At 37.1% G+C, this 17261-nt stretch overlaps 1 protein-coding gene across 5 annotated transcripts in view; it reads right to left on the reverse strand.

Annotated features, from left to right (window-relative positions):
- ABCC4 (ATP binding cassette subfamily C member 4) overlaps positions 1-17261 on the reverse strand; it is a 147820-nt gene that overhangs the window by 78071 nt on the left and 52488 nt on the right. For all 5 annotated transcript variants that reach the window (XM_027884253.1, XM_027884254.1, XM_027884257.1 and 2 more), the window contains 4 exons: positions 16997-17137; positions 15562-15599; positions 15132-15232; positions 12068-12214 (listed from right to left, as the gene is read on the reverse strand). In XM_027884253.1, the coding sequence (XP_027740054.1) occupies positions 12068-12214; positions 15132-15232; positions 15562-15599; positions 16997-17137 (427 nt within the window). The remainder of the gene's footprint in view (positions 1-12067; positions 12215-15131; positions 15233-15561; positions 15600-16996; positions 17138-17261) is intronic.

Genomic DNA, 17261 nt, shown 5'->3' on the forward strand with positions numbered 1-17261 from the left:
ACAATTAAGCTCTACCAGCAAGACTTGAGATTCAATGAAATCTGACAATTGTGAAGAAAAAGGCTTTTGTCTGAGTAAGTCTGAGGCATTTGGGAGAATCAACAGAAAATCAGAAGACCAAATTAGATCGAAGAGTCTTTAAGGATAAAATTCACTAATTAAAATAACTGCCTTCCTTGCTCTGTTTCCTCTCTGAGCTGCTTTGGTATTACAGCAGAAAGGCATACAGGAAGAGGAAAATTTGATCTAAGAAGCAAGTGTTACACCCATCGCACTTCCTCTTACACCAACAGCATACTCTGTCTATCCTGCTGGTCAAGCTCCATTATTAAGAACCACCATCCCCTTAAAAATGAGATGAAAGACAAGTACAAATCCCTGCTTTACATCAAATCTTGAGAGGTGTGAAAGGTCTTTAAAGCCTTTTTCTTCCATGCTGAAAGTCAAATAATTCAAACCCAACCTAACATTTACAATGTGCTGCAAGGCCACTAGCTGGAATTGTATTTTTGCGTCTCCTCCTCACAGAGTCAAAGACTGAATGCATTCCTCTGTTTTTCCAAGACCCGCAGAAACACAGAAACATAGAATGGATTGGGCTGGGAGGACCTTTAAGGCCATCAGGTTCCAACCCCCCTGCTATGGGCAGGGACATCTTCCACTAGACCAGGTTGCTCAGTGCCCAAACCCATCTGGGCTTAAACACTTCCAGGGATGAGGCTTCCATAGCCTCTCTGGGCAACCTGTTCCAGTGCCTCACCACCCTCAAAGCAAAGGGTTTATTTTCCTAATACCTAACCTAAACCTACTGTCTTTCAGTTGTACCAACTTGTTCTTCTTCTGCCCATGTAATTGAAGATTTCTATTCAAAATACCTCCATGACTATTTAAAAATGAATAACAAGCACTCAATAAGCATCTGACCATCTTGCATCTCATGAGAAGTACAAACAACAGAAGCAGAGTAGGAAGGTATTAACACATTAAGCAGTGCTCACAGCACTACACTTTAAGCTGATAACAGATCATTTCACAAACTTGGTATTTTGCATGTCACTAAATGTTCGTGTCTCTATTAATAGTACGTAACAATATTGCTTTAGTGCATGGCTAAGATGGGACAACAAGTAATTAAATCCTATTTTTCCACCAGAATGTTTTTATTTTCAAGCAAACAAACACTTCTGGAAAGCGTCAGATTGGGCATTTCCACTCTCGAACACTCAGCAGGTGCACAAAATCATCTGTATAAGCCCTCATAATCTTTGAGAAACACTTATTTCTGAACAATCACTTCTAGACACTGTCCTTAAGCCTTTGGTAGTAGCTGAGCAACACTGGTTATTAAATTGAGGTGCAGGAGAGTTTATTTTTCCTTATCTGAATTAAAAAAAAAAAGTGTTGGGATTGTTTTTTCCATTTTTTCTCTTGGGGATTCTTGAGGGTTTAAATGTATGCAGTGTTTAGAGAATGGCTTTGAATTCAATATTAAATCGTACTTGTAGCTTAATTATGAAAAAAGATCATTGTCACTACATATTTGGAATATTAAAACTTGTCAGCTTTATAAAATCCTCAAGGCACTTTTTTCTCTCATATTTGGCTTTATTTTGAAAGCAGTCCTTAGATAAGATTTCTTAATATCAGACTAAGTCTAGCATAACTAGTTTTCTGTTGAAAATATTGAAGAAAAAATATTCTCTCTATATTGTTAGTTTAATAGAAAAAAAAAGATGACACTCCTAAAGCTAAAGCCATCTATATTTCACAATTCTGGGGCTTTCAATTTGCAGAGGTTTCTGCAGGTATCTTTTGTCTTAAATGAGCACCAAATAATTTTTTTCCCCCAATGGTAAGGGAACATTAGTGGATTAAAGGTAATTACTACCAACTCTTCCTTAAACCATTTTACCATTTTTCAGTCAGGAAATACCAGAAATATTCTGGAAAGCTAACAGTAATTGTTTACTTTTGGTTGGTCGTTTGGACAGGAGAGGGGAGAATTGTTCTTTTAAGAGGAGACTGGGAATAAAGGGAGAAAGAAACATTAGACTAACCTCCAGCAAAGCATATGGATGTGTGTGTGTGCATATGTACATATATATTTTTTTAATATATATGTGTGTATACATATAAAAATATTAAAAATATGTTTCATTTTCGTTTTCTCTTAAATTTAGTGGTATTTTCAGAATCTTGAAGATTTTAAGATACCCATCCTTAAGCACACACTCAGCTAGGTACTCTGAAGCCCCACACTGTAGTGGGTAAGAAAGACAGATCTTCTCCAGCAAGACTTAGAGGACAAAACTAACATTGCTGTTCTAAATAATGCCCTGGAAGAGCCTACCTCTCTATCACATAACTAGTAAACCTAGTAAACCTTTGTGAATATCATTCTTTGCCTGGCCGTTCCTCATTACACATGCTTGTCAAACTGGAATCCTAAATGTACAGAAAATAATAATGGATTTGAAGAAGTACTGTTATTTCATGCCAGAAAATGGTGTATTTTGCTCACTAAACCCTTAACCTCTATTACTGATAGGATAATCTCACCAGAACAAAGATTCCATTTGTACTTTATACTTAAAAACAAATTAACCAAGTAAGCACCATACAACAAATCTGATCTGAACAGGGACAGGAACCCCAGTACTTCATTTTGCCTTTAGTTTCTCCTTCTGTAAATTAAAAGTATGTTAGGCTATTATCCTATCAGGCAATACACAGATTTACTCATGTTTACAGGTCATACCAAAACCAGAAGGTTCTTCATTAAGTTGCCCAGCATTAAAGATACATTCCCCTATTTCCCTGAGAGGGAACAGAGAGCAAACAGCAGCGATAGACAGCAACAGTACTTCTAAAACTGTTCATTATCCTATGTTATGAGAAGACTGCTGTATATAAAACATTTAACATTCTAAACCAAATCTCTCTAATTGAAGACAGACACCACCTTTTCTCTAAAGATCAGCATGACAGATTCTAAACAAAAAATAAGTTCTCTGGAAGAAGAGATGAATGAGATACCGTGAAGTTTACAGCTTTCATTGTTCTTATTGAAAAGGAGAGAGAGGGGGGAAAAAAAAAACCCTATTGAGCAAATGCCCCTGGCATCTAATCACTTACTGTCTTCTGGGCATGTCCTAGGAAGGATGGGGCAGGAACACTATTCCTGTATGAGAAATTTTTTATGACATCTTAGGAACACATGTAGGATTTCTGCCTAAAATTTAGACTCGAGTGTATTTATTTTGGGTTGTGAACATTCAAACTCATGAACACAAAACTATGCAGAGAAATGAATACACACAGGGACAAAGGAATATGTATTTCCAATGAAGGGAAGCTTACCACAAAGCAGAGGGGTTTTTCTTGCCTACACACGAATTAGCAATATTCTGCATTGCATCATTTGCATATTAAACAGACAATAACTTCATTAAGAAAAAGAGGTTTACCACACACACAGAAATCTCATCACATCTGATAAAAAGCATACTGAGGAAAAGACAAGTTAGGCCATCTATCCTCCACCTATTATACCTTATAACTGCTAGCAAGAACGTCAATGTTCCAAATCTTCATCTTCTCTAATTTCCAAGGTCCCTCAGATTATTCTGCACTCTCTGCCCCGACATTAACTCAGGCTAGTGAAGATCTATGCTTGAAAGAGGGCAGAACATTCACAGAAGACAGCGTAAAGGGAATGGGAAAGATGGAAAAGCAGCATTCCCAGACACAGAAAGCAGAGGATGAATTCAGGTACACAGTAGACGAAAACTGGCAAGGACCACGCCAGTGGACAGAAAAAACATGAACTTATGAGGAGTTTAAACTTCCTCTGAGTTTACAAATGTCATAAATGTTGCACATGATAAATGTAGCACATGATAAAAGCTCAAGTTCAGGAAATATAAGTGACCTCTTATACTCTCTTTTAACTGGTAAATGAGGAAGGATGAGGGGATCCTACAACTAGAAGACAAACAGGTCAGTATCATTTGTTAATCTTCTCTTAACAGTGAAAAGTCCAATACAAAAGCAAAATCACCTCCTGAGCAAAAAAGGCCTTCTACTCTGAACCAAACAGCTGAGAATTAAGACTTTTTGACACATAGCAGACAGACAGCTTGCTTTGCATGCTGGTTCTGTGAATACAGTTTCCTACCCAACATTAGGTGAGTAACAGCTAAAGTAGCCCCAGCTTCTCCAGACTTTTCATAACTCCACACTCCACAGCCTCCTTTTGGGATCGTAACTAACTATTCCACTCAAGATGAAATCAAAAGCTATGGGCAATAAAACATGCAAATAAGAATCACCTAGTCCAAACTTAAATGAACATTAAAACAAACCTCCATTAACCTGCAGTTTCCAGTTTCTAACAACTACCTACACCTCAAGGCTGGTATTGTCACAAGCAATCGTTTTATGTCCATTACATCCTGCCACTCTAATTACAGGACTACTGTCCAGAAACTAATAAAACAAACAAAAAAAATGTTCTTCATATGCTTGATGCTATTTTAAAACACTTTGAAAAGCTGTCGTAAGACTGGTAGGTGTCAACACATACAGCTTGTCATAATGTTGCCTTCTTCAAATACAACACTATCTTCCATAAAATGGCATCAAAAATCAAAACCTGAAGGAGGTCCTGCATATGTATTCACCTGAATACACAACAAAAAGCCTCTGACAAAGTACTAATGATTTTGACAGAGAAAAAAAAATATCTGGGGAAGGCAGGGTGGAAGCAAGCAAGTAATGCTGTATTGTACTCTTGTAAATAACTTAAGTAATGAACTCTATCAAGTTTGTATTTTTTTTAACTGAACAGCACACTGATGTCGAGTTCAATTCAATACCTCTGCTTTCACTGTTATTTCTATTCTTTGGGTTTTATTCTGGATTGCCAAAGCCAGCAGACTCACATACAACATCCATTCTTTTCCACCCTAAAATTTTAATTTTGGATGGAGATGCGCCTTTTGTTCCAAACACTCTACAAGATCACCACAGGCACAAACTAATCTTCACTTGTTGCATAATCTGAAAGATGCTGGCAATCTGAAAAAAAAAAAAAAAAACCACAACCAAACCCCAAGTAATTAATTCACCCAGATGCTGCAGTGCAGATTACCTAGGATCATCTGGGAGAAAGAATTCTGTGCAGTATAAAGCAGAACAGTGCTGATGAAATGGGTTTGCACTGTGATAGTATTTGTTTTATTTTAATTTCCGGCTACTCAGACAAAACAAAACCCACCAAATATCCCACCGAAACAGGCTGGTTTCTCTGCAAACACCACAGTCATCTAATTGTGTCTGTGTGTCCATAAGGGACAGCCATGAAAGGCTACCGTAGCCCAGCAAAAAGCCCAGGAGAGCCAAGACCCTGATGTGCACAGATTTCACCTGGGATGGGGGAGCAACAAGTTCAAGGCCTGTATTATATCAGAGATGGAGAAGATCTGGCCTGCCTTCCCCACGTGCCACATACATGGTCTCACCACCTGGCTATTCATTATCCCTACCAAAATAAATTTTTTTTTAAATGCTTATGCTGTGTTCCAAGGTGGAATGAAAGTGAGTTTTGGTTAAATTTTCCTCGTTTCTCAAAAATGTGCAATTCCCATGCAGAACAGGCATCCATGAAGGGCAAGAAAGGAGATTCTATCCATGGGGCACATTCAATCCCCACTACCAAAAGCAGTCACAGCAGCAACGTGCAATTTTAAAGCAGGTTATAAATAGCAAATAAAAAGTATGTATTTAAAATATTATCAAAACAAAAAAATATTCCATTTTGGATTATCTCTAAAACCTTGTTTGTAGGTGCACCACCTCAACTTAGGCCCTCTTTTCAAGCCCCTTGCAGTTTTCCATCAATACGATAGCAGTCTCTCCCTCTGTTTTCAAGTGCCTCCAGCCAACATTTCCCTCCTCCTTGCCACAATCTGAACAAAACAGTCTGCCATCTATGAAAGACTAAAACAAAATTTCCATTTTGTTTTCCACTACACTTGCAGGAAAGGGATGTCTCTGAACAGCTTCTGTGCAGTCTTCTACAGCCGGTATTTTTAATTAGGCTTCTCCGTCTTGGTCGACATTCCATGTCTCCTCCTTTTTGCTCAGCTGAGGAGGATGAGAGCAGCTCGCTCTGTAGTTGCTTTAGCAAATGAAAACACTAGACTTCACAGTATCTGGGCAGGTCAGCATATGGTCAGAAATGAGTTTCGCAGCAGGCCATTTTCCCCACCAGGGAATCTTAATGTGAAGAAGATAGAAAATCTCTATGCAGGGACATGAAATCTTGTGCCAGAAAAGCAGGAGACTGCACTTGGAAATGGCTGTCAGTATAAGCTTCACATTATTTCCCTATCAAATAACGTCCCATCCCCTCCTACAAACAGCTTTTCCGTAAACCTTTTAATTTTATCTCCCGTATTAAGCCTAAACAGGGTGAGCACTGACTCGGTGAACTGAAAATGTAATGGGCTTGTCTCATCAGTTTACGGCCAAGTTTCATTCAATTATTGTTGCAGAAAAGAATAAGATAGAGTTGAATTATGCTAATAGATAATAAATGTAAACATAACTCCAGAGTACTATTTACTAACTTTAAAGACTACTCCTATAGCAATCAACTTTATAAGGCTCCTGACAGAATCATAATGGTGATAAAACACATGGAAGCATAAAGCTATTTAAACTCTTAACAAAGCCATGATAATACTAACAGTAAATGAGCAACTCCCACAAAATATCATTTAATAATCACACCCTGATAAGATTCAAAGTACATATCACCATTGTTATATGAAAAAAACATTAAAGGGCTTTTTCTTTAACACATGTAGCAACCTAACAGGTTTTAATTACCACACCTACTTCAGTGACGAGCTGTTCCACTCAAACACCCAAACATAATATTTACAACACTGTGTGGTTGTTAAGGATCTTGATGATTGATGGAACCCATTGTGTTGCCATCTTAATAACAACAAATGCAAGTGATTACCAACATAGAAGAGAGAATCTGTGTTTTTATTTTACAACAAAAGGCTGTCCTACAGGGACTTCTTTTCAACATAAACTAACAAACCTGCGCATATGTGAACGTGCTTTAGCGCTTGGCACAGAGAGTAAAAAACAAAGCCTCTGCTGCTTTAAGGACAATGTATTTTTTTGTATTAGCTTAAGAGAACATGAAAGCTGTCACAAGAGCTGGTGTAGTTTTTCACAATCCTGCAGAATTCATCTTGACCACAAGGATATATCTGAAAACTGCATCAGAAAGATAGCACAGATCTTGTTTCCAAAAAAAAAAAAAGAAAGCAATTGAGTCATTGACTCAAATAGGAGTACAATACATTTCCTGGCATTGCTACTGAATATTTATATCAGTGACGAATGAGACTACAAACGAAATATCTTAACATGAAGCTTTGCCTTGTTAACTGCATGATATGCCAAAACACCACCTACTGTAAATCACACGGTTTAAGACCAGTATTTCTTGTTTAAACATGCTACTTGTTCAGCAGAATCACTTGTGTGAACAAGCATACATTAATGTAGGCTAACTAGCGCAGTTTCACTATCCAACTGATAAAGTATAATTTAACAACCTCATTATCAGCATTGTAATTTTCAGACTGCTGAAATATCATATTCGTCGCAAATATTATATGGTTGAAACACTTTAACAACATTGCCCATTTGACACTTCTGTCAGATAAAATGCAGATAGGCACTTGTGCATTGATGAACATGCTTTTAATCCTATAAAGAAACTTTCTCTGTCAAATTATAGACATTTCAACACTTGATTTATGAATACCATAATTAAAATCCTTGTGCCTTAAAGAAAAACAAACTCTTCATTATAACAACAGCTTTCTTTCATGGTTTTATCTTTTTTTATATTTGGAGTTTGCTTTTATGTGCTGCTATTAACTATCCATTCAGTATGTCATTTCTGACAGCCAGAACCAAAAAAGAGCATTTTTCTTTACAACCTGGTCAAACCTCAAAGTTTAGGTAAGCACCCAAAGCGATTAGTGTTTATTTAAAGCTTCCACAAAGGATTTGGAAGGGGGGGGGGGTAGGAGGGGGAAATCTGTTAATTTAACAGGTGGAGGACAACCATCACACAATTCAGTGCTTCTCATTTCTAAGAAGGCCAGAAATGCTGTAAAGTCTGCCAAAATATTTCTTTCTCTTGTCAAAACCAGTAGTTTGGAGTGATACAACTTAAAAAAAAATGCACCTGTATTTTCATATGTATTTGTGTAATGATTCTGGTTCAATTTAAATTTTAGACAGATCTCTGAAAGGGGAAGGAATTTCTATTTTATCTGAACAAATTAATGCATATCATTCATTATTTCTTACAGCATCCTTCAGCAAAACCACAGTAGGTTTCAGCTTCCTAAACTCAATGCAATTCAAAATTATACACAATCTCCACTAAAACTACCATTACTGAAAGTGATGCAGTTACACATTAGCATCCCTTCTCTCATCTCTGTCCCTAAATTCCAGAAAAGAACAATTCATTTACAAGCTAAGCAAGTAACCTTGGAATCAAATCCTGAAGCTTGTCAAGACTAGGATCTCCTAAACTATCAATAAGAAACTAATTTCAAAAGGGGGAAGCCCCAAATCGAGGCATTGCTGCTTAAGTCCTGGCCCCTTTTACCTAGCTTTGTAACATATTTGTTTTGCAATTTTACAAACATCTGGAAAAAGAAACTAAAAGGAATAATGGCTGAAGAAGGTCTCCCCAACGGGCCTCATTCGATTCCACAGGGCTATCTGACTTTTGGCCACTAACTCCAAAAAGTAAAGAAGTTCCTGAACTCAGCATTACATGAAGCTGAAAAGCTTACTGTGTAAAAGATCAGAAGAAAATACTATACTTGCAAATAATAAAGACAACTGAATTGAACTACATTACTATTGCTCAGCGGAGGGGCTGAAAATTCACTCCTCCAATATCATCTCTAAGAATATAACAGATGAATTTTGTTATCCTTCTAACAAGCCGTTGTAATGCTCGACGGGGATAAAACAGATCATGCTGCCCTCTTGTGCTAGACATGCACAGAAATCAACCCCTTTTTTTCTGCAAGTGGCATGTGAAGAGGAATATATAAAGCATTCACTATGAAATAGAAAACGTCCACATCTTCCTACCTTACAGATACTTTGACGTGCATGCCACTCCCTTACTGACATATGGACAGAAGAGCAAACAAGTTGCAAGAGAGCCAGAATCCACACTCAAAAAAAAACTAAAACAAGTTCTGTCAGCAAATGCAAACGAGTCAGATGTGATAATGCCCAAAGTACTAACACTTAAACTACCCATCAAGCTTTTACTACAGTTTTAGTTGCTTTTCACTATAGTTGATGCTGTATAGATATCTGTTGATAAATTTGAATTGCAGTCAGAAATACCTGGTAATTTTTTCTGAATGCTGGATAAGACAATACGCTTTAGTCACTTAGAATTATCATCTTAACAGAGTTAGGGTTAAATGCTTAAGAAAGAAAGAAATTGACAGTCGTTTATTAGCAAGATTCTTCTGATGCAAAGCATGCAGTAATGTTTAACTATTTTTAGACCCATGCCAAATTACAGAAATGTGAAATCTGTGTACACACAAATATTTTGGGGTGGGAAGGGAGAAAGGAGAGGGGTCCTCATATTTCTCTTCTCTCTCTGCCATGTAATCCAGGTTCCAAAAATACACTGAAATTCTTCTATCATCTGCATAACTATTCCCTTCACAACCTTCCCCTCCCTATATACTGCTACTGCAATCTGTAAAGAGAGATCTTGGGCTCATGCCTAAACTGCTTCTGAAAACACGATTTTTTTAGAAATAAATCATCTCATTTATTCACCAAGACTGATTGGATCTACACTGTTGGGAGCTGACAGACATGTCATGATTCACCACATATTTCCATTTCCTAATGTCGACTCCCTGATGCTGCTCATTACTATGTTTCCCCAGTACGAACTACCAAGAGCTTGGGATGTCTATTTATTTAAGTTTCCTTCCTCGACTTTGGAACACACATCACTGTGTGTTCAAAATACTAGCCATGGCATTTTTTAATTGCTGATTGTTTTTTGACAAATAAAACAGCAAAATCACTTCAGCAATTGCTTTTGCTAAGGTCTTTGAGACCTCACACAAATATTAAGAACATGCTGAATGCTTAAATAACAGATTTGACATTGCAATATCAGCGTTGCTAATATGGGATATGATAACTAATAGTTTGGTTTGACTATTACAAACACAAACCTTGAAAAAGGAGCATTTAATAATTTCAATTTCTTTTTAGTATGTCTTTCATAGCCAGGCATATTAAAAAAGATAGGAAAAAAACCACAAAAAAATACATCCTGCCTCAATGCAAAAAATAGCACGTGAAGTTCTAAAAGATAAATACACAGTAAGAAATCCATATAAAGCAGACAATGAAATACAGATGTTACAAATGGGATTTCAGAATTGCTACATGCTGCAGTTCCGAACAAGAGCATTGTCTCACATGTCATCTCTTCCCTTTTATTTTTCCCTTTCTCAAAAGATGTGTACATCAGAACAGCAGTACCTTCGCATGCGACCATGACCAAAAGAAAGATGAAGGGAAAGAAATATACGTATCCTGAGGTTAATCTTTTATTATAACATATCTGCTGATTTATAGAAACACACATCTGTCAGTCACAACAGTGTGTGAATACCAGCAATAGGCAAGTTTTATGAACGTCGGTTTTACAGTGCACTGCTAATTTGAGCTTCGCAGTATGTTATAAAGCGAACTGGTATTACTCTACGTTGTTGCTGATGTTTACTCTGTAGTTCTTACTTTGTTATGACGAGCCAGGTTTATGGGCAATCTTACATGATGATTATTCCCTCAAAAATACAGTTACTGCATATGTGGCACACACATACACGAGTGAGAGAGAAGAGGAAAATCCTTGCCTATCTGACAACAGCCCACATCGGCACTATGATTTCTTCTGATGTACGGGCTCTCGCTAGCTCTCCACTACCTGTCACTTGAGCTTATGGCTTCCCTTCTAATCCTTTGCAGTGGCCTTGAATTTACATTGCCACAGACTCCCAGTGCCAGCAGGCCATGTAACACAGCCTTAAATTTCTGCAGTTGCAGGGTTTTTTTAAAGATTAAACTGTACTTATTTTATTCATCATATCATTGTCATGAACCTTTTCTCAACATGAGTATTTTTTTCCTGAAAATATTAACTAATTTCTCTGAAACAACAAAGACATCCCTATATATCCTTACAATCACTAAACACCTCCTGGAGCTATAAGAACAAGCCAACATCCCTTTTTTTTCCAAGGGAGTGAAGACCATCAGATTTCTGTTTCTCATGTAAGAGAGAAAGCAGTGGCTAGATCAATCAGTACCACTTGCAACTCTCTTCACTCTGCTCCAGCTTTTTTCCCATTTCTTTGGAAGAACATAAGAATCTGGATTACAGTTTTAAATTGCAATCTTTATTTACCCTTTTGTGCATTATGCAAGGACTGTAAGTTAGGCAGTTTCTCAAAATTATGCATTACCACACATGCTTAAAATTATTTTTTAAAAGGACAAATAATTCACAGGGTTAAGCTTTCAAAGAAAAGCCCACGAAAGGTATCCCCAAAAAACACAGGCATACACATTCAATGTATTGAAGATACCCCGTGTAACTGAATCAGAAGAGCAATGAAAATACAAGTCAATGTACACCACCAAAGTTACTGATAATTCATTGTTCTGTAGGCTGCATTTGGAGACAGTAAGGTGAACCATCAATAAGCAATCTGAGTTTTAAATTTAAAAAACTACACTGTAGAGTGTTTAAGTAAAAATTTAAATTTAAAGAGAAGAAAAAGAACCCCATTAATGTGCAAAACCACTATCAAATTGACATTGCCCAGAAATGGTATAGTTACTGTAATCAAGGGGATATATTAAATATTGAGGTATTTTTTACTATTAAACTTACCTATGGGATTTCTGTCAAAAAACAACACAGGAGCTTTCAAAATGGATTGAAACATTTTGTTGTGCAAATTCTGACCAGAATTGACAAGAACTTGAAACACCAGAAGACTTCTGATTATGCCAAATAGTATTGTAGCCACTGTTAAACCTGAAATTAAAAAAACATAAACAGAGCATACATAAAGATATGAATCCTTCAGAAGGAAAAAAAACCCCAAACATAAAACTGAACTAAAACCAAATTCTCTTGTCTTCTGCATATAGCAAGAATGCAAACTTAAGCCTAGGGGGACTCAGACTGAATGCAGAACATAGATATACTTGTCACTAGCTTCAGTTACTATCACAGAATCAGTTTAATCAATTTCTCTTTCTCAGTTTAAAAGAATTGGTATTTTATAGGAATATAGGAAATGTTCGCTAACCCATGAAATAAATCTGAATTAAAACTCTCTGCATAACAGCCTTACTAAGAAATTCATTTCACAGTGCCATGTATAATTGTGGCTTGCAGAGGTCACTGTGAAGATTCAGCATTTGCCAGCAGGTATTAACCAAGTAATATACACATGGCTATTTAGAGACAACCTTGAGTTACTCCCAGTCAGCCAAAACCATTCATGCCATTCTTCCTCTTGTAAACCACACCAATTCATTTAAATTACGTGTATTTCTTTTAACATTTTATAACATGCACTCTATGCCGTGTGAAAAAAGAGCCCTTCCGGGGAACTAGCCTGCAGTCTGTCTCTTTTCCGGGCACAACTCCACTTACAAAACGGTGCTACAGGGCAAAAAATGGAAACAAAGAACGAGATTGCTGCTGCTTTGTTTGCTGTGCATGATCTCCAGTGTGGCTATCCAAATTCCCTGTCAATAAAGGTGAACAGTGAAGGTGTCAACCTTACATCCAGCAGTGCTTCAAGGCTCCAGGTGATCTGCTTCAGAAAATAAGCATAGCTACCACAAGCCCAGATGCTCAAGCCTTGAGGACACCCTGAAGTTAGACCCTATCAACAGAAAACATGTCCTATCCTAAGGGAAGGCTAAAACTGGACACAATTCAAGAACAGTTATAGTAACAGTGGTAAAGAGGGAGGTTTAAATTATGTGATGTGATTAAGTTATTCCATCCCCCTTCCTTCTGTATCCACACAGGGAGCAAGAAAACGTGTCACTATTTCATTTCTCTGCTTGCAGTTTATTGCTTACATTCTGTAAGATGCTGTCTTTAGGAAAAAAGCACATGGCTGTGATGGGAGCTTCTTTGCCTTGTTCCAACTCCCTTGTCCCAGTAGAGGAAGAAGGTACAAGACAACTTTTCCAAAAGTAACTGCATGTACCAAAACAGGAAAGCTGGGTCATGCAAAAAAAGGAGCAGGAAAGGTACATAACAAGAGGCTGTGGCGCAGCCCATTCCTAAGAGCAGTCTGTGGGAGCAACTGGAGGAGAGGGACCACATCCTGGGAACCCTACATTTCCATACAACTTTACTCAGGCTTGGAAGCCACTGAAAGCTGTTGGTATGATCCACACAAACCAAAACACCTTAACAGACCTAACGGCTGGGGAGACATATTTTTGACAAATGAGACTTTTAAGTCCTTCACCAGGTCCATCTTAAGCCAAAGGTTTTTGCTTTCACTATTTATGAGCTTAGAACCTCTGTAGGGGAGAGACGAGGGCCCTCTGAACATTCACTTTATAAAAAAGGTATGGAATTGGTACCTCAGCTCTGGCCAACAGGGTTTCCCATTAATAGAAATTTTACTCTTCCAAATCTTCGTCTTAGAATAAAAACAAGAACTAGGAAAGAACTACGGTAGTGATTTTTTTTTCCCCCACCAAATATTGGGACTCAGAAATAAAAATGTTAAATTATTTTATACTGTTTCAATTTTGTGTAAGTCAGTCAATGCTGTTTGTTCAACTATTGCAAGTATCTCACTAAGTCACCTGAACATTTCAAGATAAAGATACCTTCTGTTGTTTTGCTATCTAGAATAATTTAAGCCTTAAAGGATAAAATTTTCTGTAATGTGGTTTAGACTATATGGTCAGAGAAAGTCACATTTGCTATATTCAATCATACTGTGCAGTCCACAGGAACAGTTCACGAAATAAGACATTACACAGAGTAAAGAAGAGCCAAGTTTATCTGGTCCCTAAACTGCTGCTTCCCAGGCTGAGCGCAGTGTTTTCTGTCAAGCACTTAGATCATGTGGATTCCAGAAAACAAAGCAAACAGAAAGTCTTCCACATATTCTCTCACCCATGAAGCTGTTTCTGAATAAATTCAGTGGATATCCTTCCGGCATTTCACCTGTTTGCTCACACCAATCATTTACAATTCCATCAAGAAATTACCACTCTGTACAAAACCATACATCACTAGGAGTGCTAAATAGCAGAGTCTGAGAGCATGCACATGATTTTTCTGTAGCAATTTTTACTGTATCTCAGAGCAGTATTTCAAGATGTTTGGATGCCTGAATACAATGATCAACACCCTTTTCTGAATATTCAGAAGCATATATGGCTACCTATTGAAATACATTTAAATGGTTTTTTAACAACCTGGTTTGCATACCCACATAGAATGCTTTTTAAAAACTGGTTCTTTTGCTATGGCACTTCAGAAGGAACGTAGCCATGCCAAGTTTTAGAACAGCACAGAATGAAAATCCATTTCTAATGTGTCCTGCCCATCCATATAATGACTGAAGATTTACCTCAATTAATATAGACAATAGCCACAACCTTACAGTGACTGACTTTCTGAATACTCAATTCTTACTTTATAAAATCTAGGCAAAGTAAATTAGAGTCTGAATGCAACCTACTTCTTCTGTCAGATTTTTTGATTTTTAAACTCTATTTATTGCAATTAATTTTATCAGGAAGCAACACTCAGGTTCCTAATCTGTTAAGACATTGCTCAGCTGCTGCTAGAAATCACGTTCCCCCACACTGCCACTGCTTCATACCTCTCAAAACTCTCTATTACAATAAATCAGACAATAAATAGTTCTTAGACACACACACACACATGCATGTGTAAATACCTGCATAAATTCCCAAATAAAAGTTAAGGTCTAGATGTTGAGTCCCATTTGTTCCATTATTTCCATTTGTTGTGAGATTCAACTTTTCTTGACGATTTGCCCTGTGGAAATGCATACAGAAGATAACCATCATCAAGTAAGTATTTTTACTTCTTTCTAGATTCAATTCTGTCAAAATCTTCAAAAAATCTCATGTATCGATGCTGTCATGCATCACAACACGAGTAAATGCAGTGACAGTTTACACTTAGCGTAAGATTCAGTTCCTCCCTCGCCCCAGAAAAAGAAGGCGGCAGAGGAAGATCAAGTGTCATTTGAAGTTTCCTATAACAGGTTCCCTTACCACAAAACCCCATACAACACTGATTTCTATTAAACAAACAGCCCTTGACTGGCAGAAATGACTGGTCAGTTATTATTATCAACTTACCAGTAAGAAAGCCACCAGTCTTGGAGCACATAGGCCACCTTAAGCAAAAGAGACAAACACAAGAATCATCTCACAAAATGGAAAAAAATTAGAAAATTAAATTTCCTTGCTATTCTTTCAAGCTCTCTGGGAAAACATCACATATTCAGGAAAGTATGCCATCCAGTCTTTCAAGACCAGCAGCAATTTGCCAAGCACATTAGAAGGTGCTCTACAAAGAAAGAAGTTACCTTAAATTACCTTACATGATAGCAAACTAAAGGAAAGCAATATACTTTAGCAAACAAAATATAGTAGCTCTTCCTCATGTATGTTAATTGCACATTAAAGAACTCATTTTTTCAGTTCCTAAATTTGCTACTAGAGATATTCCAAAAGGCTTTTTGATTAACAAACTTTCAGATGTCACCAGTCCAGAAATTTGTGTTTACGGGAGATAATGACCAGAAAAAGGGTTGAAGGAGGATGAGAGAGAAGAGGGAGGGAAAAACTCCTACTGTCACCTTCCTTCTCTGATGGGAGGTGACTACGAACTTGTAAAAGGGTTATTTATCTCAACATACACCCCTGTTCATGTGAATTTGAAGTTGTGAATGTTCTATTACAGGGATCCGATCTTGTTTTGCTATCTTTCCAACAGACTCAAATCAAGGACAAGGAAAAATTAAGTAACATGTTAAAATATATATATTTTTTTTTTTACAACCCAGCCAAATAATTTCCGTTAAATGAATATGAGCTTTTCTCAGCAGGAAACAAAGAAAAAGGTAGTAAGGTATCTTCACGCAGCTTCCTCAACTCACCACTTCTTTCAGTAAGTATCAAAATAGTTTTCCTTGTTTAAAAATTCTTTTACATACCTTCTCCAGTCTGCATTACACAAAGTATTTGCTTATCCTCTTCCTCACTTTCCTATTTTGCTAAACAGTGACTCTCCTTCTAGCTCTTCTCATAACCTGCACCTACCAGCAGACAAGCTGTTCTCTGAACACTTCTGTCAGACTCTCTACTCCCATACCCAATAAACCTCTTTACCCTCCTCAAATGGAAACATGATGACTGTTTAAGGTTTGCTGAATGCTACTTTATACACCTTATGATTTTCTTCTCTGTCTCAAAAACTCAGACCAGCTTATAATTTGTGTCATGCTGTCATCAAAATCATTATTTTACTGAAGTACTAAAGCTGTTGAAGTGCAAGACTTCTCAATGTTGTACCAATATTCCACGTTGACACATAAGATTTGACTGAGTACACTACAGAATTATTAAAGAACACAACACTCATAAAGCACTTTAAATGTAACATCACAGTAAAAAGTATACATTACATCAAAAAAAAAAATTAAAGGAAAAAAGGGGGAAGGGAGCAAACCAAAAATACAATATTATTGTATTAAAATATTAATATTATTTGTGGTTCCCAACAACTTACCTGTGCCAGAATATTGAATAGTATGAGTATAAAAATCACAAAGTAGTTTGCTCCTGCGGTGAAATATTTTCTATAAACTTTAAAGCTAATTTTTCCCTCATGGCGACTTTCCTCTGGCACTGCAGCCACTGTATTTTCACCCTGTTAAAAAAAAAACCCACAGAATAAAACACATCAACATTCCAGTTACAGATTCAGACTAAGCCACTTAAAAGTAATGGTTCAGAATTAGCAAACGATTAAACAAGGAGATAAAATGATTATG

Source organism: Empidonax traillii, unplaced genomic scaffold (genome assembly GCF_003031625.1).
Source record: "Empidonax traillii isolate 1590-97213 ecotype Southwest subspecies unplaced genomic scaffold, ASM303162v1 scaffold141:size962631, whole genome shotgun sequence".
In the NCBI taxonomy this organism is placed as follows: domain Eukaryota; kingdom Metazoa; phylum Chordata; class Aves; order Passeriformes; family Tyrannidae; genus Empidonax; species Empidonax traillii.